This window comes from Eubalaena glacialis, chromosome 2 (assembly GCF_028564815.1).
Source record: "Eubalaena glacialis isolate mEubGla1 chromosome 2, mEubGla1.1.hap2.+ XY, whole genome shotgun sequence".
Lineage (NCBI taxonomy): Eukaryota > Metazoa > Chordata > Mammalia > Artiodactyla > Balaenidae > Eubalaena > Eubalaena glacialis.
The window spans coordinates 9,124,336-9,149,778 of record NC_083717.1 but is presented as its reverse complement, the minus strand read 5'-3'; the positions used below and the strand labels follow the sequence as shown (position 1 = coordinate 9,149,778).

At 44.6% G+C, this 25,443-nt stretch overlaps 2 protein-coding genes across 4 annotated transcripts in view; one reads left to right on the top strand and one right to left on the bottom strand.

The window, feature by feature from the left end:
* Positions 1-728: 728 nt before the first annotated feature.
* On the bottom strand, positions 729-5,593 carry LOC133084562 (ras GTPase-activating protein-binding protein 1-like). The gene is given in 4 exon segments (XM_061181401.1): positions 729-1,157; positions 1,245-1,672; positions 1,675-2,047; positions 5,450-5,593. Coding segments are annotated over 4 exon segments (1,374 nt in total).
* Positions 5,594-8,522: 2,929 nt separating this feature from the next.
* The window catches only part of OPTN (optineurin), a 42,384-nt gene continuing 25,463 nt past the window's right edge, over positions 8,523-25,443 (top strand). The window contains exons 1-6 of one of the 3 annotated variants that reach the window (XM_061178472.1): positions 8,523-8,758; positions 13,943-14,074; positions 15,951-16,127; positions 16,762-16,964; positions 21,372-21,530; positions 23,705-23,778. In XM_061178472.1, the coding sequence (XP_061034455.1) occupies positions 15,962-16,127; positions 16,762-16,964; positions 21,372-21,530; positions 23,705-23,778 (602 nt within the window). In that variant the 5' untranslated portion in view covers positions 8,523-8,758; positions 13,943-14,074; positions 15,951-15,961. The remainder of the gene's footprint in view (positions 8,759-13,942; positions 14,075-15,950; positions 16,128-16,761; positions 16,965-21,371; positions 21,531-23,704; positions 23,779-25,443) is intronic. The other 2 variants (XM_061178481.1, XM_061178463.1) reach the window with 2 other exon arrangements.

The window sequence follows — 25,443 nt, the reverse complement described above, 5'->3', positions numbered from 1 at the left end:
AACTACTGAGCCTGCGCTCTAGGGCCCGCAAGCCACAGCTACTGAGCCCATGCACCACAACTACTGAAGCCTGTGCGCCTAGAGCCCATGCTCCACAACAAGAGAAGCCATCGCAATGAGAAGCCCGTCGACACAACTAGAGAAAGCCCGCACGCAGCAACGAAGACCCAACGCAGCCAAAAATAAATAAGTAAAATAAACAAAATTTAAAAAAAAAAGAAATATTCCAATGAATGAAACATACCAAATGTCAGTACTAAGCAAAACACATTCCTTTGGGGAAACTGTTAAAAATAAAATCCAGTCTGTATATGCACATAAAGCAAGGAAATGCAGTCTTTTTTTTTTTCTTTTTCTTTAAAAATCTGTTTTTCCTAAAATATCATTCCACAGAATTGGAAGTGAAGGACTAAAAGGTGTGGGGGGGGGGAGGGGGAGGAAGGAGCACACACCATTAACACAAAAAGTACAATTGTACAAACTTAAGCAGTTTATGATACACTAGGATCAGATTCCAAGATACCAAAAGTTGGCTGAAGAAATTCACCCTTCTGTGGGAGCTAGGGTTTGTACTGCTGCCTGAAGATCGGTGAAGAGCAATCACTGCCTTGGAGCACTGCCCCTTCCCACTCCAAATCCTGGTTTCTGCACCATGCCTCCGCGGGAGGCCCTCTCATCCCACCACCCAGCCCGCCTTGAGGGCCTCCAGGTCCCCGCAGGCGGTTATCTCAGTGGTCCCCTTCCCGGGCGGCTCGAGTCTTCTTTTCTCCCACATTCAGGCGGACCTCACCTCTGAACATGATGGGCCTGTTGTGAAGCACCTTCTGAAAAGGCTCAGAATCATCAAACACAACGAACCCCAAATTGGGTAATTTCCCACCGCTGTTAATACGCAGCTCCACCACATTCCCATAATTTTGAAAAACATCTTTAAGCTCTAATTTTTCCACCTCATGAGGCAGGTTGCCAATAAAGAGCTGGTGACTGTCAGGGTGTCTCACGATTCCTCGGGGTTCAGCATCACCTTGCTCACCAGCCTCACGGACTGCTCCAGGTCCCCTCTGGGGAAGAACATTTATTCGCTGTTCTCGCATCCTTTGATCCCTCTGAGGCCTCTTCGGTGGAATCTGAGATTCAGGCTTAGACTCTGGACGAGGCTGTGAAGCTGGTAGTTTAACAACATGAGGTGGTATCCCAGTAACTGGAACAGCTCCACTGGGAGGAAGGTTCTTCTTACTGGTCACAGTGGCCCAAGAAAAGGTTCTCAAGTCCTCTTGCACTGTCTGGGCTATGTCTGCAGGCGCTGGAGAAGAACTCTTCTGAGCATCCTCAGGAGCAGTTTCTTCCAATACTGGCTCAGACATTTCCTCTTGGACTACAGACGCAGGTTCTTGCTCCGGTTCTGGTTCAGGATCAGGCTCTGGTTCAGCAACAGGTTCTTCTAAATGTTCTTCTAAGTCATTGCTGACAGTTTGATCATAGAAAGTTCCAGAATCATCAGGTACCACCTCAGGTGTCTGCTGTCTTTCTTCAGGTTCCTCTGCTTCTTCTTCAGATTCTTCCTGAGGCTCAGTGACAAAGCCACCAAAGACCTCATCTTGGTATCTGAAGATATCATCGTGAACATAAAACTTGTTTGCAGCAGGGCCCTCAGAAGCAAGGACAAAGGTCTCATGAATGTCCTCAAAGCCTGGTTGTTATTAGAGAGCAAGCCCATCACCTGGACCACCACACCGTCATTCAGAGTGGCATGAGTATCGACATGACGGATCTTAGTGTGGCAATTCGTGAAGTTTTGTGACATCACTTTCCTATGGATTTCTTTCTGTCCGTAGACCGCATCTGCTGGCTTTCCATTTGAATCCAATCCCCCATGGACATAAGAAGAGTTCTTTCCATAAAATCTGTGTCGCATGTCTGCGGCCTGGTTCAGCAGTGTGTAATACTGTTCCACAGATTCCCACCTGACCAGCAGGAGACTAGGCTTCTCCATAACCACAGCTTTGGTCAATTCAACCTGCACGGCTGAGCGGGAGAGGTACAAGCTCTGCTCCACACACGGCGAAAAGCAAAAAACCCCTCACGCAACTGCATCCACACCGGTTGCAAAATTTAAAGCTATAACAGCTGGAGAATTGAACCATGGACCTTGGGAAAGAAAGAGGTATGCTCCTGGCATCCAGTTGTGAAGATCGGAGGGGACCAGCCCCAGAGAAAGCTGTATTATGGCTCATCAGGGCATTATGTCTATAAATCTAATAACTGTCTATTGGTCTGTGACAAGGGAAATGGGAACTCTGTCCACAAAATCAGAAAAGGGGTAACGTAGTCTGGTGACGGGAACCCTGAGGTTTTGTGGGACAAAAGGTCATGGGCAATCCAGCTAAGGTTTTGTATCCAGGTTTACAATAGTCTATTTGAAAACCATATATGAATACATTTTCTCATGAAAACAGGGGACTTGTAACTTTTCAAATTGCAAAATCACTTCTGATAATTTAACTAGCCATGCCTTAAGTCAGGGTCTATAGAAGTACAATGGTTAACTTTATGTGTCAACTTGAATGGGCCATGGGGGACCCAGACATTTGGAAAAACATTATTCTGGGTATTTCCATAAAGGAGTTTTTGGATCAGGTGATCCAAAATTTAAACTGATAAGGCTTTAAAATTTAAATTGGTAAGGCTGAATAAAGCAGATTGTTCTCCCTAATGTGGGTGGGCCTCATCCAATCAGTTGAAGGCCTGAATAGAACTGGAGGCTGACTCTCCCCCAAATAAGAGGAAATTCTTCCTGTTTGGCTGCCTTGAGCTGGGACATCAGATATTTCCTGCCTTCAGGTTCAAACTGAAACATCGACTTCATGGGTCTCAAGCCTGCCAGCTTTTGCCCTGGGACCACAGCTTCAGCTCTCCATCACACCCAATCCTGCCTCTCAAGCTGGCCAATGGCAGCCTCCATGATCATATGAGCCAATTTTTCATAATAAATCAATCTTTCTCTCTCTTCCTCTCTCTCTCTCTCGATATATATATATGTATTTCAAACTGTAAAAGTAAAATAAAATTATATATAATACATAATTATATCATATAAATATAATATATAATATAAATATATTATACAATATATAACATATAATATAATTATATATTAATATAGCATAATATATAATATTGATATATAAAGTATAATTATATAATATAAATATAATATGATATATAACATATATAATAATATATATAAATATATAAGATATATAAAATATATAGTCTGACACCCAGGCCTGTGTCCCCCATTCCCCCATGTACTTCTGAGAAGTGAGACATCTCATTTTGGAAGAATAAGGGAGATGAGAAAAGGAGAAATCATGTCCTTCAACACTGACAGATGAATTATTTAATCAGAAGCAAGAAACTGTGTAGAAAGTGAGACACCAAGGCCATTTCTCACTCCTCAGGCACACAAAGAAGAGAATGGCAATGCTTTTCAGACCATGACGAAGAATTGTGGTGTCTTATTGTGATTATTTTCCCAAATCAATGGGCGCTGGCTAATTAATACTTCAACAGAAAATTTTGCTCCAGGAACTCTTAACACTTTTAAAGTGAAACAAAGAAACAAGAATTTTTTTTTTAACATCTTTATTGGAGTATAATTGCTTTACAATGTTGTGTTAGTTTCTGCTGTATAACAAAGTGAGTCAGCTATACACAAACATATATCCCCATATCTCCTCCCTCTTGCGTCTCCCTCCCACCCTCCCTATCCCACCCCTCTAGGCGATCATGAAGCACCGAGCTGATCTCCCTGTGCTATGCGGCTGCTTCCCACTAGCTATCTATTTTACATTTGGTAGTATATATAAGTCCATGCCACTCTCTCACTTCGTCCCAGCTTACCCTTCCCCCTCCCCATGTCCTCAAGTCCATTCTCTATGTCTGCGTCTTTATTCCTGTCCTGCCTCTAGGTTCTTCATAACCTTTTTTTTTTTTTTTAGATTCCATATATATGTGTTAGCACACGGTATTTGTTTTTCTCTTTCTGACTTACTTCACTCTGTATGACAGACTCTAGGTCCATCCACCTCACTACAAATAACTCAATTTCATTTCTTTTTATGGCTGAGTAAATATTCCATTGTATATATGTGCCACATCAAGAAACAAGAATTTAATGTTCTTCCATGCTCTACTTTGACTTGATGGAAAAGGTGGCAGGGAGTATGACAGCTTCTGTGTTTACACAATGGGAAGAAGTAGGAAGTAGTAGTATTATCGTGGTCTTCTTATTCAATGTTCACAGAGGACTGAAGATCACCTAAAAGATAAACACCCAGCTTCTTCCCAATGAGTTTACCGTTTCAAGGTCTAGAGCTGGGGGGCAAAGGAGAGGAAGGAAGTAGAGACCACATACACACGCATACACAAACACACACACATTTGCTCCGGCTTTTCTCAAAGCGGAGGCATTGTTCCTGGGACTCCAGATACTTGTCTGAGGCTGCTGCTAAATTGGCGACAGATTAGCCCCTAATCCCAGAGCCTGGCTCTGATGGAAGTCTCACTCCTCATCCAGGGAGTCGCTGCAATGCCAGGTATCAGTAAGAGGGAAGCGACCTATTAGAGGCATTTACACGCACTTGCCTGAGTCCCTGTTTCCAGTTCTTTGGGGTGTATACCTAGCAGTAGAATTGCTGGGTTATATGGTAATTCTGTTGAACTTTTTTTGAGGAAGCCATCCTCAGAATATTTGGAGCCAATTGAGAACTGAATCTAACTAAAGCTCAAACGAAGCCCAGACCCAGCTCAGCTACAGAGTAGATGACGGACACAGCCACTTCACCGCTGACCCAACAGAAGAAGGGGCATATCCTTTACCGGACAGCATGATGATTTACTTCTGGTATTAGTTTTGGTGTTTTTTTGTGTTGTTGTTGTTGTTGTTCTTTTGTTTTTTTGGGGGGGTGGGCAGGCCGCGCCACGCAGCCTGTGGGATCTTAGTTCCCTGACCAGGGATCGAACCCATGCCCTCAGCAGTGAAAGCATGGAGTCCTAACCACTGGACCGCCAGGGAATTCCCTCGGTGTTGTTTTTGCAGCTGTACTGAGATATGATTTACATACCTTAAAATTCACCCATTGTAAGTGTACAATTCAATAATCTTTATGCTGATAGATTTGTGCAATCCTCATTACCAACCAGTTTTAGAATATTTTCCTCAATCCCCCAAAATTCCCGCGAGCTCATTTGCAATCCAAGCCACTCCCAGCCCCAGGCAACCACAAGTCTGCTTTCCGTCTATGCTTTCCTTTTCTAGGCATTTCATATATATGGAGTCATGGTATAGGTAGATCATAGTTTAGGTAGTCTTTGGATCTGGTGTCCCAAGTGTGTATATTTTTCTACCAGTAGCTCAGATATGCATAAATATGTTACATATCTTTACTTCCTGTCCACCCAGCCCTTGCCCTGTAGGAGTGTAGGGAAATCCACTCTTGAGCATCACTGAGGCCTTGAGTGGAGGCTCTCCTTCCCTGGGGTCATGGAAAAATCCAGGAGGGCTTTTGGCATCCACTGGAGTTCGGGCCATTTATTCTTCAGCCGGTTAAGTTGATCAGCCCACTGATGCTGGTATCCTCACCATCTACCATAAAGCTTATTCTAAGGAGAGGGCAGGTTGCTTTGTTATTTCCAATGACAAGCCAGCATTCCAGAATCTGCAGAAGCTGTGAGACCAAGTCCCCAAGGTCCAATAGATGTCTCATATAGCTGTGTCACTCCAAGAGCTGGCCATGTGTCCTGGTGCTGCAGGGGCTGAGGCTTGAGTCCTTGATGCTCAGGAGACCACCAACCTCCACCCCCCTCCCACTCCCCCAAATGCTGTGAAAGCCCCCCACCCCACCTGGGTTCTCTGCTCTCTCTCTCCAGGACACCTGGGGTAGATGATGATTGGGCTTTCTCAAGAGACAAGAAGAAAGGTTGGTCTTCCAAGAATCTTGCAAATACCCTTGTGATAGGAAACACAAAGGGATTAGCTGTATTCTCCAAACAAAGGGGGTGGGTAGGGAGGGGCACAGAAAGCATGAAACAAACGAGTATCTCACTAAATAGCCTACCACACTGCTTTGCATTCACCTACCGCAAAACCACATCAGTGAACAGCGGAAAGCATGTCATAATTTCAGTTTTCTTAGCTGCACTTAGACTCTATCTACTCATGGAAGTGTGAGAGAGGAAGGAGGCACCCCGCTGGACTATTCAGGCTAAGAAACAGAGTTGGTTCTTTTTTTTATTTATTTATTTTGGGCTGCGTTGGGTCTTCGTTGCGGTGCGCAGGCTTCTCCTCGTGGTGGCTTCTCTTGTTGCGGAGCACAGGCTGGCCTGCGGGCTTCAGTAGTTGTGGCTCGCGGGCTCTAGAGCACGGGCTCAGTAGTCGTGGCGCACTGGCTTATGGGATCTTCCTGGACCAGGGCTTGAACCTGTGTCCCCTGCATTGGCAGGCGGACTTAACCACTGTGCCACCAGGGAAGTCCCCAGAGTTGGTTCTAACACTAGCAGTAAGAATAGCAACTAACATTGTGCATCAGGCATTGTTCTGAGTGTTTTACATGTATTATCCCTTAATCATCACAGTGACCTTAGGCAGTAAGCTCTGTATATCCAAATCCTTTACTTAAAGCCTTTGGCGTGAGCTCTATTTCAGAACTCAGAATTTTTTGGATTTCAGGAAGGTAATAAGGTGCATGTAATTTACATAATATAACTTCCCAAGAGGGTCTGAAACAGATCTCATACAATCTAATTAAGGTGGCTTCAGTGAAACAAATAATCATATTAAGTGATGTAAATAAAGAATGTAAATAACTTTGCATCAGTTTGGGTCTGGTTCTGCCACCAAATTAACTGAGAAAGGCTTTGGATTCTCAGACCTTTGGAATTTTGGACCTGTATTAGAGGCCCTATTTTACAGATAAAGAGAATGAGGCACATCAAGATTAGGTAACTTGTCCAAGGTCACACAGCTAAGAAGTGGTGGGAGTGCTCAACGTTTCAGGAGCAAGTGGGTCTGGAGAAAACGACCTTGACCACTTTCTCTACTAGAAACTCACCCACCCTCAACCTTCTCACTCCACAGCTGGTGGCAGCCTTGTGTATGACGCCTATCCCCACCCCTAACTATCCCACCCCATCCCATCCCCTCCCTGCTCCGAGCTTCTCTAATACTCATTTACTCTCTCCTTTAACATGGTTTAAAATACCGGAAGTGAGCCCGTAGAGTTGACTCGCCCCAGGCACCCCTAACAAGCCCAGGAGGGACCCTCCAGAATTGGGTCTGGGGCAGGTACTGACTTGCTAGCCCTCTTTGCCTTGAGCAGGGGGTTAATCTCTGGGTGGTGTTAAGAGTCGGGCAGGAAGAGCTGGCCTGGAGCAGGCGGTCTAAATAGAGGAGTTGAATCCTTCAGGATACCAGGAGAGGGCGCGTCCCCCTTTTCCTATTTCGATTAGGTTTTTTTTTTTTTTCGTTTCCGTCTAACCAGCGAGCCGTTTGGGTGAGCAACAACGTGCTTGGTATCCCGCTGATTTGAGCAGCGTCAGCCTCTTCATTCGTAAATCAAGTTTCTTCCCTCGTGCGACGCGTCCTTCTTCGTCTTCAGCACTAAACCTGCTCCCAGACCCTCTCTCCCTCACCTCCTGGGACCCCGCCCTAATTTGTTTTATCTTACACGAGGGGCCTGTTACCCGGAGAACCGGCCGCACCGGCTTCGCCGAGACCTTGACCTCGCGATCAGACGCCTTGTGTGTCCTGTGTCTGCGTCCTTGCTTATCCCTCTTCGCGGTGCTTAGGATGCAAACTAGGGCGGCTCTCCCTCCTTCCTCGTCTTGTTTCCTCACTTTTCACGCTGTCTAGTCTGGAAGCAACCACCCTCCTCCGGTCCAGTAGATCAATACTTCTGCCTTCCAGGTACAGTCCAGGTCGATCTAGTAATCCCACCTGCCTGGAGCACCTGAAACCTACGAGTGTCAACGGCTGGCCTGTTCCCCGGGAACAAGAGCCCCAGAAGCATCCGGCAGGCTTTGTGTTTTTAATTAAAGGTCTATTTCAAGGGCAAAATCGGGTGGAAAGCCGTGCGTGCTCAATTAACTCTATCTAAACGTAAGGCCTTTAACAGAGATTGAGGTCTCCTCCCAAGGATGCCTGGGACCGTCGCCCTCTTTCGGTGGGGCGCAGCGGCCCCGGACTTCTACAGGCACCCCCTGCGGCTAAGACCGACACCTCACACTCCATTTAATTAACAGTGTGTTTTAATTAACGCCGTCCGTCAGGGCAGTCACACTGGCACCTTGGCACAACCCGCATTAACCCGCGTCCGGGCCTGGACCCTGGGAGAGAGCTGCGGGGCTCGCTGGGAGGCTGTGGGCTGGCCCACGAGACAGGCGGGGCGGAGAGTTGGGGCGGGGCCTGCGGGGGGCGCAGCCTGCCGAGGGGCGGGGCGTTGGGTCGGGGCCTGCGGCGGGCGGGGCCCGGGAAATTCCCGGGCGGAGGTGAGGAGGCTGGCGCGACTGTCAGCTGAGCAGCGCTGGGTGGGGTCGCGAGGCCGCGCGTCCGTCAGAGGCTCCCCAGCCCCCGCCGCCCCCGCCCCCGCCCCCGGCCGGTCCCCTGGTCGGCGTCTGCATCCGGGTCCAGAGCCCTCTCCCAGCGGCAACGATGCCGAGGAGGCAGTGACCCAGAGGGAGGCCGGAGCCCGGGCGCCGGGTGAGCTGGGGCAGGGGGCGGACAGGGGCTCCCTCTCCGCCCTGGAAGCGGTTCCCGTAGCCGCCTTCCCTGCGACCCGGAGCCAGCAGGGACGTGGGTGGCGAGGGTGGGACGGCTGCGCTCGCTGGGAGGGTTTCCGGGCCCTGGCGATCCTGACCTGGTGCGGAAGGGCAGCGGGGGCGTCCAGCCCAAAGCGCCCCTTCCCCCTTTTTTACCCTCCAGGCTGGCCGCAGGTGCCTTCCTCTGTAGGTCATGAAGGTGGTCTGAGGCTGACATCCTTCCGCAGGTTGGGAATGATTGTACAGCCAGTTCCTCGTTATAAGGGAAGGGGTTAAGGACACACCTTTGGAAGACGTACAAACTACTGTAGCTTTACGAGATGGCCCAGGACACTAAAGAACCGGTGACCGCTCTCTAAGGTGGCGGGATTACTGAACAGCTGAAAGGAATCTTCATAAACCGTTGTGTCTGGGAGGGCATGTGTGTATGTATGTGTTTGTGTGTGTTTATAGATACATAGAGAATATGAATATGTGATGAGGCCGAAAACCCCAAAGGGATTGTTTCTATCGTGTAAACTGCAAGCAGTGAGCATCGCTAAGAGAAAATGTAACCCAGGTTCCGTCTAGCCTCCTTCCTCCACCAGGAAGACTGCTGTATGGAAATTATATGCCACAGCACTGCTTAAGGATGAAACGGAAAACCGAAACTTAAAACGTCAAAAGCCTGGGATCTGGTTAAGCAAACGCACTATTAACAGAAGAACCCCTCACCCTTGCTCTTTGCCGGAAGGAGAGAAGAGCTAGGCGGCCTGGCCACCCCGCCCAGGATGTGCCCAGTTTGGAGTGGGCTGGGGAGGTCCAGTAGCAGAGGCCGGTCCAGGGACTGCCCCGTAATGCCCTGGGCAAGACAAGTCGAAATGTAGCCTGTAGAGAGGACAGTAATTAGAGTCTTCCGGGTGATTGGCCAGTTCTTCTACTGGGCCAATTTTAGTTGTTCTTTATGTATCGTGTACAACATTATAAAAGTAGTATTTTTTTTTTTTTGGTAACTGACCTCAAGTTGCATATTATGTTATGGGCTCCAACTAAACTCTCCGAAAAAACAAAAACAAACATTATTCTTGAAAGGAACTGGTCACTGTTTTACCCTCCCATGGAATCCCCACCCTTAGGTAGGGGCACATGGGTATCCTCTCCTCCAAGCCTCACTTTTTCTGAATTTTATAGAGACTTGGACTGTGTGATATGTTCTTTGGAATCTATGGAATAGTAAATCCAAAGGAAAAGGAAGAAATTAAACTCCGTGTTTTGAAAATAAAATCTGTTTCACTGAGAAAGAAAAAAATTATATTGAAAGTTCTTGTTTTCACTTTGACCTATGTATGTGGGTTGAGTAATGGAATATGTGTTATGAAATGACATCCAGATACCTTTGTAGTGACAGTTTAAAAGTTGTACTAATTTTCAAAATAAGTTGAGTTCAAGAATCTGGAAATAAGTGCCACTGAACTGTAGAAAAACTCGTAATACTAGTATGTCGGCTTTGTGTTTTACAAGTGTATGACTTTACCTCTTATACTATAGCTTCATTTCATTTCAACAGACATTTTCTGAGAGCCTGCTCTCAGTGTGCCCGTCTGTAGGAAGAGTAAAATAGAGACCTTGACTTAGGTTTGATGGGAAGATTGACTGGCATGGTATGATCACAGTACTTTACATAAAAGGACCAAGGGGGTGGAACACACAAAGCGCTGTTGCGTGCTCAGAGGAAAGAACAGGTCATTTTACACAGGACGTCTGTTCGAGCTGGACATTGAAGTGTCCAGTGGGGGTTTGCCAGGGTAAAAGCAGATCCGGGCATCTCGAGGAAGGGTAGAAAAGCAAAAGAAGGCCAAGAACTGTGAGCTCTTTAATGTGCCTCAGGCATGAGTGGCATTGGTGACAGGAGATGATACTGCTGGGTAAGTGGGGGCCAGACTCTGAAAGGCCATGTTTGTCTTGCTCAGGAGCTGGAGCTCTGTCTGTATGGGAAGGGTTTAAGCAGGGGGATGCCCTGGTATTAGGAAAGAAACCATGGAGGTAGTGGGGCTGCAATGGAAGGAGATGAGTCCAACCATGGAGGAAACTATGCAAGTTCATTCTGCAAGTATTTGTTGAACCCCCATATATGTCGGGTAATGTTCTAGGTGCTAGGGACACGGCAGTGGACAAAACAGACGAAAGTCCTGTACTCTGTGGGCCAGACAAGACAAGAAGGGCCTGACCTAAGCTGGTGGGGATTGAGAGGAGGTGGGAGTGACAGGACTCGGTGACCCATTAGACTTGGGGGAAGAGCAAATAGGAAGAATCAAGCATAACTCTCAGGTTCCTGCCTTGGGTGATGAGGCCATTTCCATTTTCTGTATGTTTGCAGTTACGAAAGTCAGAGTACCATTTCTGGCATAAAAGGTAAGTCTTCTTTTACCCCCTTAATAGGATATGTACTTTGAGTTCTTTTTCCAGGATGGTGATGAGTTTAGTTGATGCAGTCTTGGAATGTTACTCAATCCCCTTGAAAACCCAAACCAGAATTTGCCAATAGCCAGCAATTGTCTCTGATCAGGAAATAGGTTTTCACTGTTTAAAACTAATTTATCCATGTGGGGATTGAACCTGTGAATACTTAATCAGCAGGTTCGGAGAATCAGCCACACCAGGGTAAGGACCTGGGTTTATAAGGACCTGGGTTTATTCTGTATTATTCTTGATGGTCCAACGACCAGTGGAGAGAAGTCAGTGTAAGGCAGATTTCTGTTGGATACAAAATGGCTTTCTGGCAGTCAGAGCCATCCTGGAATAGAATGGGCAGTTGCCTGCTAAGGTCATGTGCTCATTTTTTCTGTCATTGAAGTCATTCGAGCCTGGTCTATATGACCATCTGCCATGGAAACCGGACAAGACGTTCCTGCATTGAATAAGTTGAGCTGGGTCATTTTTAAGGCCAACTCAGGAACAAGATTTAAGCTCATGCCTACGAAGTCAAGTCACTGCTATAATTACTTGACCTCTGGAATTTAGAACAATAATTATAATCAGGAATTTGAATAGCAGATCCAGGAATAAAATCTAGGAGATTTTGCTTTCGATCTTCCACCTTCCAGGTGGTTCCTATTTTTCCTCATTGGTGAAATCTTGACAAATCCTGTGCTAAATTAATTCACCCTTCTGTAGTTAAAAAAAAAAAACACCTTTGCTTAGAAATGATGCATTTCTGATCATTGGTTGGATTTTTATGAGAAATTCTGTTATTAGACAGAACCTTGGAGTAAATGGCTTAGTTCCTTAGTTCATAACCTTTGAGGATGTGTGCAAGGATTTATAATACATCTCTGCATTTTCTCAATTGAAAATATTTCAAGGTGATGCTAAACATTTAGAGAATTCAGCTTTCTCTAACTGGCATTCTACCAGTAGACATCTCATATATGCACTGTACTGTGATAGCTTGTAATGACGCCCCCCAAATATTCTAAAATCATAAAATGCACTTTGAGTCACCAAAAATCAATTAAATTGCTTTTAGTAAAATTTTGTTTATAAGTATTTATGTGCTTATGTTTGGCATTTATGTTAACTTCTTATATACTATGACATTTGAATTACCAAATAGTTTTCCTAACAATGCTGCGTAGCGAAGAGTTCCCTATAATCGGGACGGGCGTATGTATTAGTGAGAGAGGGCAGCATGGCCACGAGGGTGCCGGGGTGTACGTGTCGGACAGTGCGGGTTGGACTGTGGTCTTGCTAGAAGCTTAATACTTTTCATAGGGCTTTTGAGCTGAAAGCAGCTACAGTGATCATCATTAGCTAGGCAAGTCAGTAAGTCATCACAGAGGTCAGATGAGTTCTCAAGGTCACGTGTCTGGTTAGTGGCACCCGGTTTATTTTTCTACTGTCTCCCTCAGCATAACCCTGTTGTTGTTTTTTTTCTCTCATGTCCTTATAAAATCTGGGCAACCAGAAAGTTGATAAGTAGAATTGATTTTAACTGTTACGGTTGTGCCTCAAGTCTTGGTGGAGATATAACAGAAAGTCAAGGAGGAAAAACTGTTGGAAGCAACAGTCTCTCTTTTCTCCCCTCCCCCTTCCCTTCTCTCCCCTCCCCTCTCCTCCCCCTTCCCCTACTCTTCCCTCCCTCTGCTTTAGATACTTTAAAAACAAATCTGTTCAATGGAATATTACTCAGCCATAAAAAGAAACAAAATGGAGGTATTTGTCGTGAGGTGGATGGAGTTAGAGTCTGTCATACAGAGTGAAGTAAGTCAGAAAGAGAAAAACAAATACAGTATGCTAACACATATATATGGAATCTAAGGGGAAAAAAAAAGGTCATGAAGAACCTAGTGGCAAGATGGGAATAAAGACACAGACCTACTAGAGAATGGACTTGAGGATATGGGGAGGGGGAAGGGTAAGATGTGACAGAGAGAGTGGCATGGACATATATACACTACCAAACGTAAAACAGATAGCTAGTGGGAAGCAACCGCATAGCACAGGGAGATCAGGTCTGTGCTTTGTGACCACCTAGAGGGGTGGGATAGGGAGGGTGGGAGGGAGGGAGATGCAAGAGGGAAGAGATATGGGAACATATGTATATGTATAACTGATCACTTTGTTATAAAGCAGAAACTAACACACCATTGTAAAGCAATTATACTCCAATAAAGATGTTAAAATTTAAAATAAAAAAATAAAAATAAAATAAAAACAAATCTGTTAAATGTCTCCAAAGTATAGTCTAATCCTTGAATACCTGAGGAAATTTAATATTGACAAGTGAATGACACATGTTACAAGGATTTTATCTTTGTCAATTACTTAGAATTTTAGTATTCTTTGCAAAATAGATAGGAGCACTGTTATTTAGTAAAAACCCATTTTTATGAAATTTTAGCACCAACATAGTACTATGCAAAAATGAGTTTTATGGAAAGTCAGAAACTGGCTTTATCCAAATTATTTTATGCAAAATAATCCAAATTATTTTATTGGGGAAAACAAAAGCAGTCTATTCTGGTCACCTAATGCTAAGAGATAGCACACTTTAGCAGTGTACCTCTTTCTAAATGAATCAGGATATGTAAAACACAGATGCTTTCAGAAGGCTCAAAATGCTTTATCCGTGTTTTTCACTTCATAGAATTGCCATCCTCATTAAAGAATTCCACGAGGACGCCTTTCCTGTGCCAGCTGCTCTAGAGGAATCACGCAGGCCACAGTGCTGGGGGCCGGCTGTCCCCTCAGTAGCAGCACTGTCTCTGATTTCCTACAGGTCCTTTATTTTATTTATTTATTTTTTAACATCTTTATTGGAGTATAATTGCTTTACAATGGTGTGTTAGTTTCTGCTGTATAACAAAGTGAGTCAGCTATACATATACATATATCCCCATATCTCCTCCCTCTTGCGTCTCCCTCCCACCCTCCCTATCCCACCCCTCTAGGTGGTCACAAAGCACCGAGCTGATCTCCCTGTGCTATGCGGCTGCTTCCCACTAGCTATCTATTTTACATTTGGTAGTATTTATAAGTCCATGCCACTCTCTCACTTCGTCCCAGCTTACCTTACAGGTCCTTTAGACCAAAAGCAGGTCACCAGGCTCTCAGTTCCAGGAGACCTCCAGAGAGCCTAGGGATGGCCTCCTGCCAGAGTGGGAAAGAAGCACCGCTCTGCACCCCAAGGGTTTGGTGCATTAATATACGGGCACTAATACATGGTGGTTTCCCCAGCTTCTGCCCTAACATGCACAGGGACTTAACAACAAAAACCGTAACTGAAGCTTCCCTTGCAGCCTCTTAGAGAGATAGTCATTTGTACTCTGCCCTCCTGTCGGCAGTGGCAGGTTCTATCGGCACACGTGGGAACTTCTTACAGGGAGGAGGTTCTTTGGACGCAGTGAAAATTTGTTAGTAACTTGTTTGTAAGCAATTCATTGACTGTTATTGCTAAGAAGTAGGAAGAAAAAATCCTTCCGGCAGCCTTGGTTATTTCTTTTAAGATTTCTGGCAGTGTGCGATGGATGGGTGAAGTGGAATCTGAACTCTGGGTGAGGTGAATGGGCCCACCTTCCATGTTTATCTATAGAGCACACCCAGAGGTTATACAGCGATAGATCAGAGAGCACTTCTCTCTCCTCAGCTTCCAGTGACTGATGCAGTAACTCTGCAATTCCTCATGAAAAGGTATATCATCATCTTTGTGAAATGTGAAAAGGAAAATGTTTGCCCACAGCATTTGATTTCTGTGTCTGCCCAGGTGGTAGGCCATACAGAAGTACAGTTGGGATACACCCGTCTTATCTTATTTATGGCCACACTGACCCCTCGACAGATAAAGTGGTATGCTTAAAATATTCTCAGAATATGCAACAACTAAGCAAGATTTTCTTAGTCTTTTAGAATGCTTTGCAAAAGTATCGACTATGGAAGCCTAAGTATTCAGTGCTACCTTCACTGTATGACAGGGCTGGGTTTTGGAATCATCCTTAATGCTCAGTTGTGCCCTTCACTGAGTGACCTTGGATGAGCTATAAAGCCTCTATGAACTCAGCTCCGTCACCAGGAAAATAGCTGTCTAGTAGAGTTTTAGTGAGGATTAGAAACTGACAGTCTGGTGCGGTGATCAACAGCATAGTAAGCATCCGAAATACGTTAGTTCTCCCTTTCCTCTCAGCCAAATATGCAAGAAGTAAAATATGGAGATTTTATAACAATCAATTATTGAGATATAATTCAGATACCATACAATTCACCCAAAATAGGAAGATTTGAGCTTAAAGATTTTTCTGGGGAAAAATCCATTTAATAATACTTTGCCCACATCTACAAATGTATATATGGAAAGCCTCTTGAAGTCCCCACGTTAGGATTCCTGATCATCATGATATCATGCCCGTCTCTCCCTCCTCCATCCCCCATCTCCTCACTGTACCCCTTTATACACCCTTATACACAGACATACACATACAAACTGAAGCTAGGATGCACCTTTTTTGTTTAAAAAGGGAGAATCAAGATTGTTCAAAATATAATGGGAGAGAAGGCCCCTTGTAGAATACGTATTAGCACTCGCACAGGGGCTTGTGGGACCCGTGAGGACGCTGTGCAGAGGGGAACAGTTATATTTTCGGTTTGTGACTTTTCCGTAGGAAGTGCTGCCATGTCCCACCAGCCAGTTAGCTGCCTGACTGAAAAGGGGGACAGCCCCAACGAAACCACAGGAAATGGACCCCCCAATCTGGCTCACCCGAACCTGGACACGTTCACCCCACATGAGCTGCTGCAGCAGATGAGAGAGCTTCTAATTGAGAACCATCAGCTGAAAGGTGAGCGACACCTGGGCCTTCGGGAATGCCATCCTTTGGTAATAGCTTGTAGGTGAGTCCCTTTCTCTGTGCCTGGTTCCCTGGGGGAAGAAAGAGCACAGAATTAGCTTTGAGTGAGGCTAAAGCTGTTTCCATTGTTTACTTTTGGATACAGGTAAAAATAAACAGTATGCATCTCCGGGAAATGGCATAATGACATTTAGCCCATTTAAAAGGAAAAAGAAAAAAAGGCTGCTATGATTACAGAGTTAGTCCTAAATATTACCTTAAAAGAAAGCATTCTAATATCTCCAGCCATGGTTTTTGGCGGAACCAGTGTTCGAATCCAGGAGTGATGGACCTCAGTCTATGTAGTTATTAATAGGCATTCTGTTATAATAAATCAATAAAATCAATTTTATTTTCTTGAGACTCTTGAGGACTAGAGATGACATTAGACCCTGCTAGTCCTGTCTGGAAGCGGAAACCACTCACTCATCTTGCTTCGCAGTCTTTCCGGCTGACCCTGGGGCCCAGGCCAAGCCTGGCATCTTGAGATTCAGAGCTACGTGGTGAGGTGGTTCACAGGCGGGTTCCATTCCTGACCCCAAGTCCAATCCCCTGGTGTGACACTCTCCCTCTGTGCCCCATGCAGAAGCCATGAAGCTGAACAATCAAGCTATGAAAGGGCGATTTGAGGAGCTTTCGGCCTGGACAGAAAAGCAGAAGGAAGAACGCCTTTTTTTTGAGACCCAGAGCAAAGAAGCCAAAGAGCGCCTAACGGCGCTGAGTCTTGAAAATGAAAAACTGAAGCAAGAAGTCGGAAAACTAAAAGGGAAAACTGAAAGGTCATTCGAGGTGAGCAGACTGTTCATATTTGTAGTGCAGTCTTTCTTGACCAGACTTCTAGATCAAAACCTTTCACGGTTCAGCCTAGATGGGTGCTTTGCATCATCTTGAAAGAAGCGTGCTTGATGAGAAGATTGGTTACAATTTTAAGGGTCATGTATAATCTCTGGTGAAGGAAAGAAATGGGTAAAGCTTTGACCATATTGATTATAGTCAAAAGAGTGTTACGGTTATAAGTCAATATTTTGTATTCATTTAGATGGTACGGAAGGACCTCTGCCTAGAACCATCCAAGTGTTCGTCGTTAGTTTATGTCTTTGATATTGAATTACACTTTAAAAATCTGTCACTCAGAATTTTCACTTATTGACCTTGTCCTTTCTCTCCGTCTAAAATAGATTCCTCGCTTTATGTTTTACATTTACTTTTGAAAACTGCTTTGACAAATGTCATGTGATATGAGGCTGTAGGGTTGCCACATTTCCACTGACCCAAAGAACCCAAGAAGTGTGCTCACACCTGAGAACGGGTATCAAAGATGTGAGTGAAAAAGCAAATCAGAGCACATTTGAAGCCTCTGCCCATATTCTAAGGCTCACTGGGTATTATTTATTTAGATGGACATCTGCAGTTCATTTTCTTCCAAACCTAGAACTTAACAGCTTCAGGGAGGATGGAGCACTGGGTTAATTCTTGGATATCAGTGATTTTCTTTCTTTTTTTTTTTCAGTTGATTTACAATATTGTGTTAGTTCAGGTATGCAGCAAAGTGATTCAGTTATATAAATTTTTTTCAGTTTACTTTCCATTATAGGTTATTACAAGATACATAGTATAGTTCCATGTGCTAAACAGTAAATCCTTGTTGCTTATCTATTTTACGTACAGTAGTTTGTATCTGTTCCCTTATTTTTTTTCTTTTCCATTATGGTTTATTGCAGGAAGTAGTTTGTATCTGTCAGTTCCATACTCCTCATTTATCCCTCCCCTCATCAGTGATTTTTCTTGAGACTTTACCTTGAACTTTGTTGATGTCTAATTTCTTAAATAGGTAAAGAATACAGACAAAGAAATAAAATGGAAAGAAAATAAGGAAAAGAGAAATATGGAATAATCTAAAGAATGAAAAGTTGTTTAGAAAAATATCATAGTTTATATCAATGATCTTACTCATCAACTCCTGCTCATGGGACAATGAAAACATTCAACTTTAATAAATTTGTATTTGTATTGGAAATGTTTCATTGTTGATAAGATTTATCATGTCTGATGCTTCAGTTTGTCTTACAGTTCAAAGAGCATTAAGTCACTTCTTTGGGAGAAACCTCTCATTGTCTAAATATTTTTGAGTTAGAATACTCTGAAGAAATGATCACTGGTATATATGGGTAATTTTCTACTTGCTGGAAGAAAATATCTCACTTTGTTTTCCTCCCTTGGCTTTGGGGATGTGGGCTGACAGTTGGCTTCAGCCTGCGGGGACCCATCACTTTGAAGCCAAAAAGGAAGCTTCCAGAAGCAGTTTGTCTGCCTGAGATAGTCTTCCTGTAGGTTTTCCAAAAAGGTCCCAGTATTGGAAGAAGTTGAGATCCGAAGCTGGAGCTCTGGACCGCTTCTTTCAGTGCAGAGGATCAGCTGAAGCAAACTACAACCAGGACTCAGAAATGAGTCCTTGGGACAAAGTGACATTTAGGACTCTTAAAAACCCTTGGTCATCAGCTGTATCCCCCCAAACTGTACCTCCCAGGCCCACCCTTTGCCCCCTGCCTCTTCTGTAATGTTTGTCTCCTGGACCACTTGTGTTGTTGTTGTTGTTTTTGGGGGTTTTTTAAAAATTTTTTAAATTTATTTATTTAATTTATTTATTTTTGGCTGCATTGGGTCTTTGTTGCTGCGTGCAGGCTTTCTCTAGTTGCAGCGAGCGGGGGCAGTGCAACGGACTTCTCATTGCAGTGGCTTCTCTTGTTGCAGAGCACGGGCTCTAGGCACGTGGGCTCAGTAGTTGTGGCTCGCGGGCTCAGTAGTTGTGGCTCGCGGGCTCTAGAGCGCAGGCTCGGTAGTTGTGGCGCACGGGCTTAGCTGCTCCGCGGCATGTGGGATCTTCCTGGACCAGGGCTCGAACCCGTGTCCCCTGCATTGGCAGGCGGATCCTTAACCACTGCGCCACCAGGGAAGCCCAGTTGTTTTTTAATTTAGGCCCTCATCTTCCTGATTTACTAAAGCTCTCAAGGCCTCAGATTTTCCTCACTCACGCTGGCCCATCTTTGCTGCTGCTTCTGCAGGATGTGCCCCTCCTCCCCACCCACCCACCCCCACAAGCCATCAGGGCCTCTCCTGTGGTCTGTGTCACACAAGGGAAGGGAGCAGGGAATGTCCTTTGGAAACCTGCCTGTGATCTTTAGGGTGAGGCCGAGGCATTACTGGTTCTGTCCACTTTCACTGAATTATACATCATAATGATCTCTAAAGAGTACTTTTTAACTTTTAACTACAGATGGCCAGGCAAAGGTCATTAGATAGACTATTGTTTTTGGATTATAAAATGGCATATCAGCCTGGGCACATTTCCAGGACAACACAAGCACAGAAAAATACGGAGAAATTGTTGTGTCACGAAGGCTAATCAATGCTAAGTGCTCAAAACTGATGAAAGACATAACAAATAATGGAGTTGGGCTTGAGATCCAGAGAATAAGCCCTGGAAGTTTAGTCCGGGAAGATGATGGACAGAGCCTTAACAGTGAAATGAAGAGAAATTTAAAGTGTCACCTCACAAGGTGTTTTATAGCCAAATAAGCAGATCCATAATTTCCCCAGCATAATTAAGAGATCCTCACAGTTGCAAAAAAGAAAATTAACCTGACATCTGAGATTCTAGAGTCATGGCCTTATATCCCTGGTCCTCAGACCCTTGTTTAAAACTCTATTTCCTTCCTTAAAAGTCCATTCTACACAGTGTCCTCAGGGAGGGCAAGAGGGTGGACGTGAAAATCCCTCACAGAGCATAGTCTTGCCCTTCCCTGCCTGTTTCCTAGTACCAGCCTAGGCAGTACATTTTCTTTTATGTTTTCGTGCCTTTAAATATACATTTCTTTGGTCTGAGTCATTACCAGGAGAGACTGCACAGGCTTCGAACCTTTCCTTACAGACCTGATCCTTCAGTTTTACAAGGAGTTGCTTTTTTCTAATGCCTGTGGGAGTTTCCTAGCAAGAGAATGGTCCAAATGAAGGCAGAGCATGATTCCACTGGTGTGAGGGGCACTTGCATGCTGCCAATTACTAGCAAGCCCTCTCTGCTTAATACTTCATGGGCTAGCTGGTGTATGGTCCGTGCACAAGCCTTTCTGATACTTTTTTGGTTTTACTGTAAGCCTTTGGGCCTGTGTACCATTCCTTAGGAGATCTGTCATAGGGTGTGTGTGTGTGTGTATGAATTTTCTGTGTGTTGCAGTCCTCTGATAATCTCAAGTGTATGTGTTTCTGGTGGCGCCATGTCCATAAGAGCAGTGAGGGAAGAAATCAGAGAGGCTAAGGTCACGGCTGGAAGAGACCACAGAGACCACGTGGTACCACGTCTTTCCTTCTGAGCCGAGAAAACTGAAGCCAAGACATTGAGTGAATCTGCTCAAGGTGACACATGCTCTGATTAGCAGAGTGTCGCCTAGAATCTGCTCTCCCTTCTCCCAAGTAAAAACACCACATGTCAACAGGCTCTTTCTCTTATGACTTTGTCATATGTAGTAACTGCAACAGGATGAACACAGCAAGTACTCAGGGAAATATTAATGTTTATTATTAATGTTTATAGAGGCCGAAATTTAATTTTTCCACCCTTGGTACCAGCCTCTGAATTTTCAGTTTTCTTATTTCTCACCAGACTTATTTTTAGCAACCTTAAAACACGAGCATAGAGTACTGTAGCAACCAGACTACATACCTGGGAGAATTGTGGACCTTTCGTTGTGTTTTGCCATTACTACAACATTATGCCCTTGGTGCTTTGGCTTCTGAGTAGACATGACAAGAATGGGGAGGGTAGGGGTGGATATGCATTTGTAGGGGGAAAAAAAAAGGCAAGAGGTTGAGTTGTGGCAGTTCTTTGTGGAATTTTGGACTAGAATTTACAAGTCTACCATTGCCAAAGTCTGGTTGGTTATTTTCATGGCATCAGATCATTTCAGCATGCTGAGGAAGCCTTTCTTGTCATGAGGTTATTTTAACTTCCAATTATTTGCATATGATAAAATAATGTAAGCTTTTCCATTTTAATTGGCATGTCAAAATAAATTGCCAAGGATAAGCTAGAATATCCTACTGTAAAGCAGAGCTGTCTTGCCAATGGGTATGGAGGCACTCGAGTTTGATGGCCAAGTCCCTAGTGTGATTCATTAATTCACTTTGCTCCTCATCCCCAAGGTCCCCAGGGCAGAAGCAGAACAGGAAGTGGAACAGCTGAAGACCCAAGTGGCACGCCTTCAAGCTGAAAAGGTCGATCTGCTGGGCATCATTTCTGAATTACAACTCAAGCTGAACTCAGATGGCTGCGAAGACTCCTTTGTGGAAATCAGAATGGCTGTAAGTGTGTTGGTTTTGGTTTTGTTTTAAGCAAGTTACAAAACCTCACCTGGACAGTTGCTACAAATACCACCATTTCCTTTCAACACGAGGAAGCCAGATAGTGGGGAAACTTCAGTGTAGTCAACGTAAATGTATAACATAATGCTTGTGGCTATCATAGCTGAAATGGAAAATACTGATTACCTTTTATGACCAAAGAGATAGTCCTTTTTTTTCCAGTATGTCCTGACAAATTTATGTGACTGACCTAAAAAGAAAAAAGAAAAAAGAAAATAAAGGCATAAGCTTTTTCAGCCCAGGTCTCAAAGCTGTGTTCAGCATTTCACTTAGGTAAGGGGAGCTGTGATCAGATGCGGTAAAATCAAAAGGCTTTAAAACACTTACTAATAACAGAACCCTCTTTTCAAACAAAGTCTTACGAGGAACGTTGGTATATTAAAACTAAGAAGTGGAGAAAAGAAAGAGCAGAGCGGCTCTGGTTGTACCCTCAGGGAATACCCTGGCTTGTCCCTCCCCTCTAACAGCAGCTGCTAGGGAACCCCCGAGAACAGGGTTTGAAGCCAGGGTGATCTAACTGGCATTTATGTGCAGCTGGCGTGCAGGCAGTCCTGCTAAAGAGCACAGAAGGTAAGTGAAGCCCAGAGGGACCTCTCCTTCTCTGCTACTAGAAAAAAACTGCATACAGGGTGAGGGAGACAAGCACAGGAGGAGAAAATCCTCCCTCATACACACAGTCATTCCAGCTTTGTCAGAGTACACGTCTGATACAGGCAGAGAGGTTACCTGTGTCTCTGAAAGAGAAAACTCGACTTTGTAGGTAAGTGGGAGTGGGGCACCTTACGAAAAGCTTAACTAATAGATGTGTCTGAAATGGTCGAGTGCGACTTCCTTTACCTTCTCATTTATTTGCTGTGCACAAGGTGAACAGAGTTGCAAAATGGCTCTTAATAACCCTACCACCCACGCCCCTCATAAATTTTAGATGAATAGGGGCTGAAGTCAAGCGAAGTAAAATACTAATCAGGAAGTACACTAATGTCAGAGTACTCTTTCTGCAAATGAGCAAAGATTATGAAAACACAGCGTTGATCAAAGAGCATTAACCTTCTGCAGATAACTGATAAAATTCAGGAAACCCAAGGAGTGTATCAGAAGTTTCCAAATGAGGCTTCTTTCTTCAGGATGAATGGTTAGCGTAATATTCTCCCTCACTGATGAGTGCCAGTTATTTCTAGTGTCAACATGTTTTTCTTGCCTTGCTTCTGTGAACAGAAAAACACTGCCCAAGATTTAGGAACAGTGTGCACACACAGAATTATCTAGAACCATCTCTGTATTTTTGGAAGATCTTTCTGCTAGCTCATTGGAATAGAAATGTCTTTCAAGGGACTTCCCTGGTGGTCCAGTGGTTAAGAATCTGCCTTCCGATGCCGGGGATGGGGGTTTGATTCCTGGTCAGGGACCTAAGGTCCCACATGCTGCAGGGCAATGAAGCCCACGTGCCACAACTAGAGAGAAGCCCTCACGCTGCAACGAAAGATCCCGCATGCCGCAACTAAGACCCGACGCAGCCAAATAAATAAATAAATATTAAAAAAAAAAAAAAAAAAAGAAACGTCTTTCAAATCATTTAAGTGGTCTTAGTCTTCCTGTTCCCTAAGTGGCCCGAGATGCATACAGATTTCTAATAGGAGCCAACCTATGCTTTGTGAGCCTTGCCCACAGAAAACAGCCTTCTTTTCTACGTGGCTTCAGCAAGTTCTAACATTTTGCATGCTAAAGGACTGTGTGGGAAAGGTATGTGGAACTGTCACTAGCTCTGTGTGACCTTAACCTGGTGGGGGAGAAGGGAACTGCCAAGGAGAAAGAGAAGATAAGCTTTCCTCTGTGGGCGGTCAGGTTGACTGTGCTGAATGAGAGGAGCCCGACCTTCTCGACCTTCTCATCTTTGCCTGGATGTTTATAATCCTGACGGGGAGTGCAGGTTGAGGGAAGGGTAAATTTCCATTACATTTGAGTGACCGAATTTAAACATCTCACATTTCCACGTTTGATAGGTTCCTTGGGTTGTGTGTCATCCAAATTCCTGCTCTTTTGCCTTTTTCTCTTTTGATAAGGAATTTGTCCTGCAGACATACTATGTTAAATCCCTTTCATTTCTGCTTTTACAGGAGGGAGAAGCAGATGTGGCAACGAAAGAAATCAAGCCAAGTCCTGGGCCCACAAGAACTGATTCCATTGACACGTATGTGAAGACAGACTAGGGCTTTCGGACAGACACGCTGGGCAGTCTTGTCACTTTCAGCTCTCCCCTGGGAGGCCAAACGTGGTGGGCTGAAAAAGCCACTTATTAATTTATACCGGGACCTTTCAAGAATGTTCCATTTGAATTGCTATTTAATGTTGCAGCCCAAACTGGTGGAGAAGAAAAACTATGTCTGGTGCCTTTGTCGGCGAACTAACCCCTCACCACTCTGTGTAGAGGTGTTTCATCTCCATCAGATGGGCAGTGAAACCAAGCTGCTTCTCAATTAAGAGACCCATGTTTCCTAATTTGTGTACCAGTGCAGTCTGATCCGGACCAGGCTGCCCAGCTGATAAGGGGGATGTTTCCATTTCGTCTTCCCTGTTCATTCCCGAGTACAAGCCAAGGTGACTAATTCAGGATAATCTTCCATAGCAATGGCTGTTGTTGCTCTGAGTGACGGTGGCTGTGTTTTGAAAGTGCCCAGATATCTAACCTGGGGAATTGCAAGTAGACTTGTGACAAGTAGATATTAGGAAGCCGGCATCTTAAGAGGTGGGGGGACCTTGAGGAGGAGACGGCAGGGGAACTGGGCACCTGAGTCTCTTGCAAGTAGCTCTGACCCAGAATGCACTGTCAGCTCACGCTCTGTAAGCAGGTTCCTACTGCATGACTCTGCTTAAGAAGAGTTATCTGAAAATTTCCCGAAGGATCTCTTCCCTCATAGGCTTTTAACATCCTTTTTCTATAACTTGATGAATGTACTTATAAAACATACAAATGGGTTATTTTTTTTTTCAGTTATGCTCCCAAGCCTTTGTGTAAGGGAGAAAATCAGGATTAGATAATATTTTTTCATCAAACAGGGCAGTTGGCAGAAATGAAAGTTATTCCCTTTTTTAGTTAGAAATTCCTCAGCTTCCCCCTCTCCCCTATTGCTTTTTTTTTTTTTTTTTTTTTTTTTATTTATTTATCTTTGGCTGCGTCGGGTCTTCGTTGCTGCACGCAGGCTTTCTCTAGTTGCGGTGAGCGGGGGCTCCTCTTTGTTGCGGTGCGTGGGCTTCTCTCTAGTTGTGGTGCGCAGGCTCTAGGGCGTGTGAGCTCTGTAGTTGTGGCACAGGTTCCAGAGCACTTGGGCTCTGTAGTTTGCGGCAGGCGGGCTCTGGTTGAGGCGCGCCGGCTCAGCAGTTGTGGTGCACGGGCTTAGTTTCCCCGCGGCATGTGGGATCTTAGTTCCCCGACCAGGGATCGAACCCGCGTCCCCTGCATTGTAATCCAGTGGATTCTTTACCACTGGACCACCAGGGAAGTCCCCACACAGCTATTTTTTAATAACAGCTTCCTTAGCCTGTTTGAAAGTATTTGAAGGAGTCAGAGATGGATTTCTAGGTTCAGAGTTTGAGCTTTGGCGATGGGAACTGGGACTGAATCCTGGCTTTTTGTTAGATGTGTGACCTTGAGTAGGTTACTGAAAGAGCAGCTGCCATTGGCATCAGCATAGTTGTCCAGAATGTTTAGTTACTGCAGTGCTTGTTGTGGTTTTCTTCGTCATTGAACTGCCTCTTGATTTAATCAGAGTCGGAAATCAAGAAAAATATTTGACATGCCAACAGTGCCTACATTTCTCTGCTCTAATTGTTTGAAACCAGAAACAAAAATGATTTT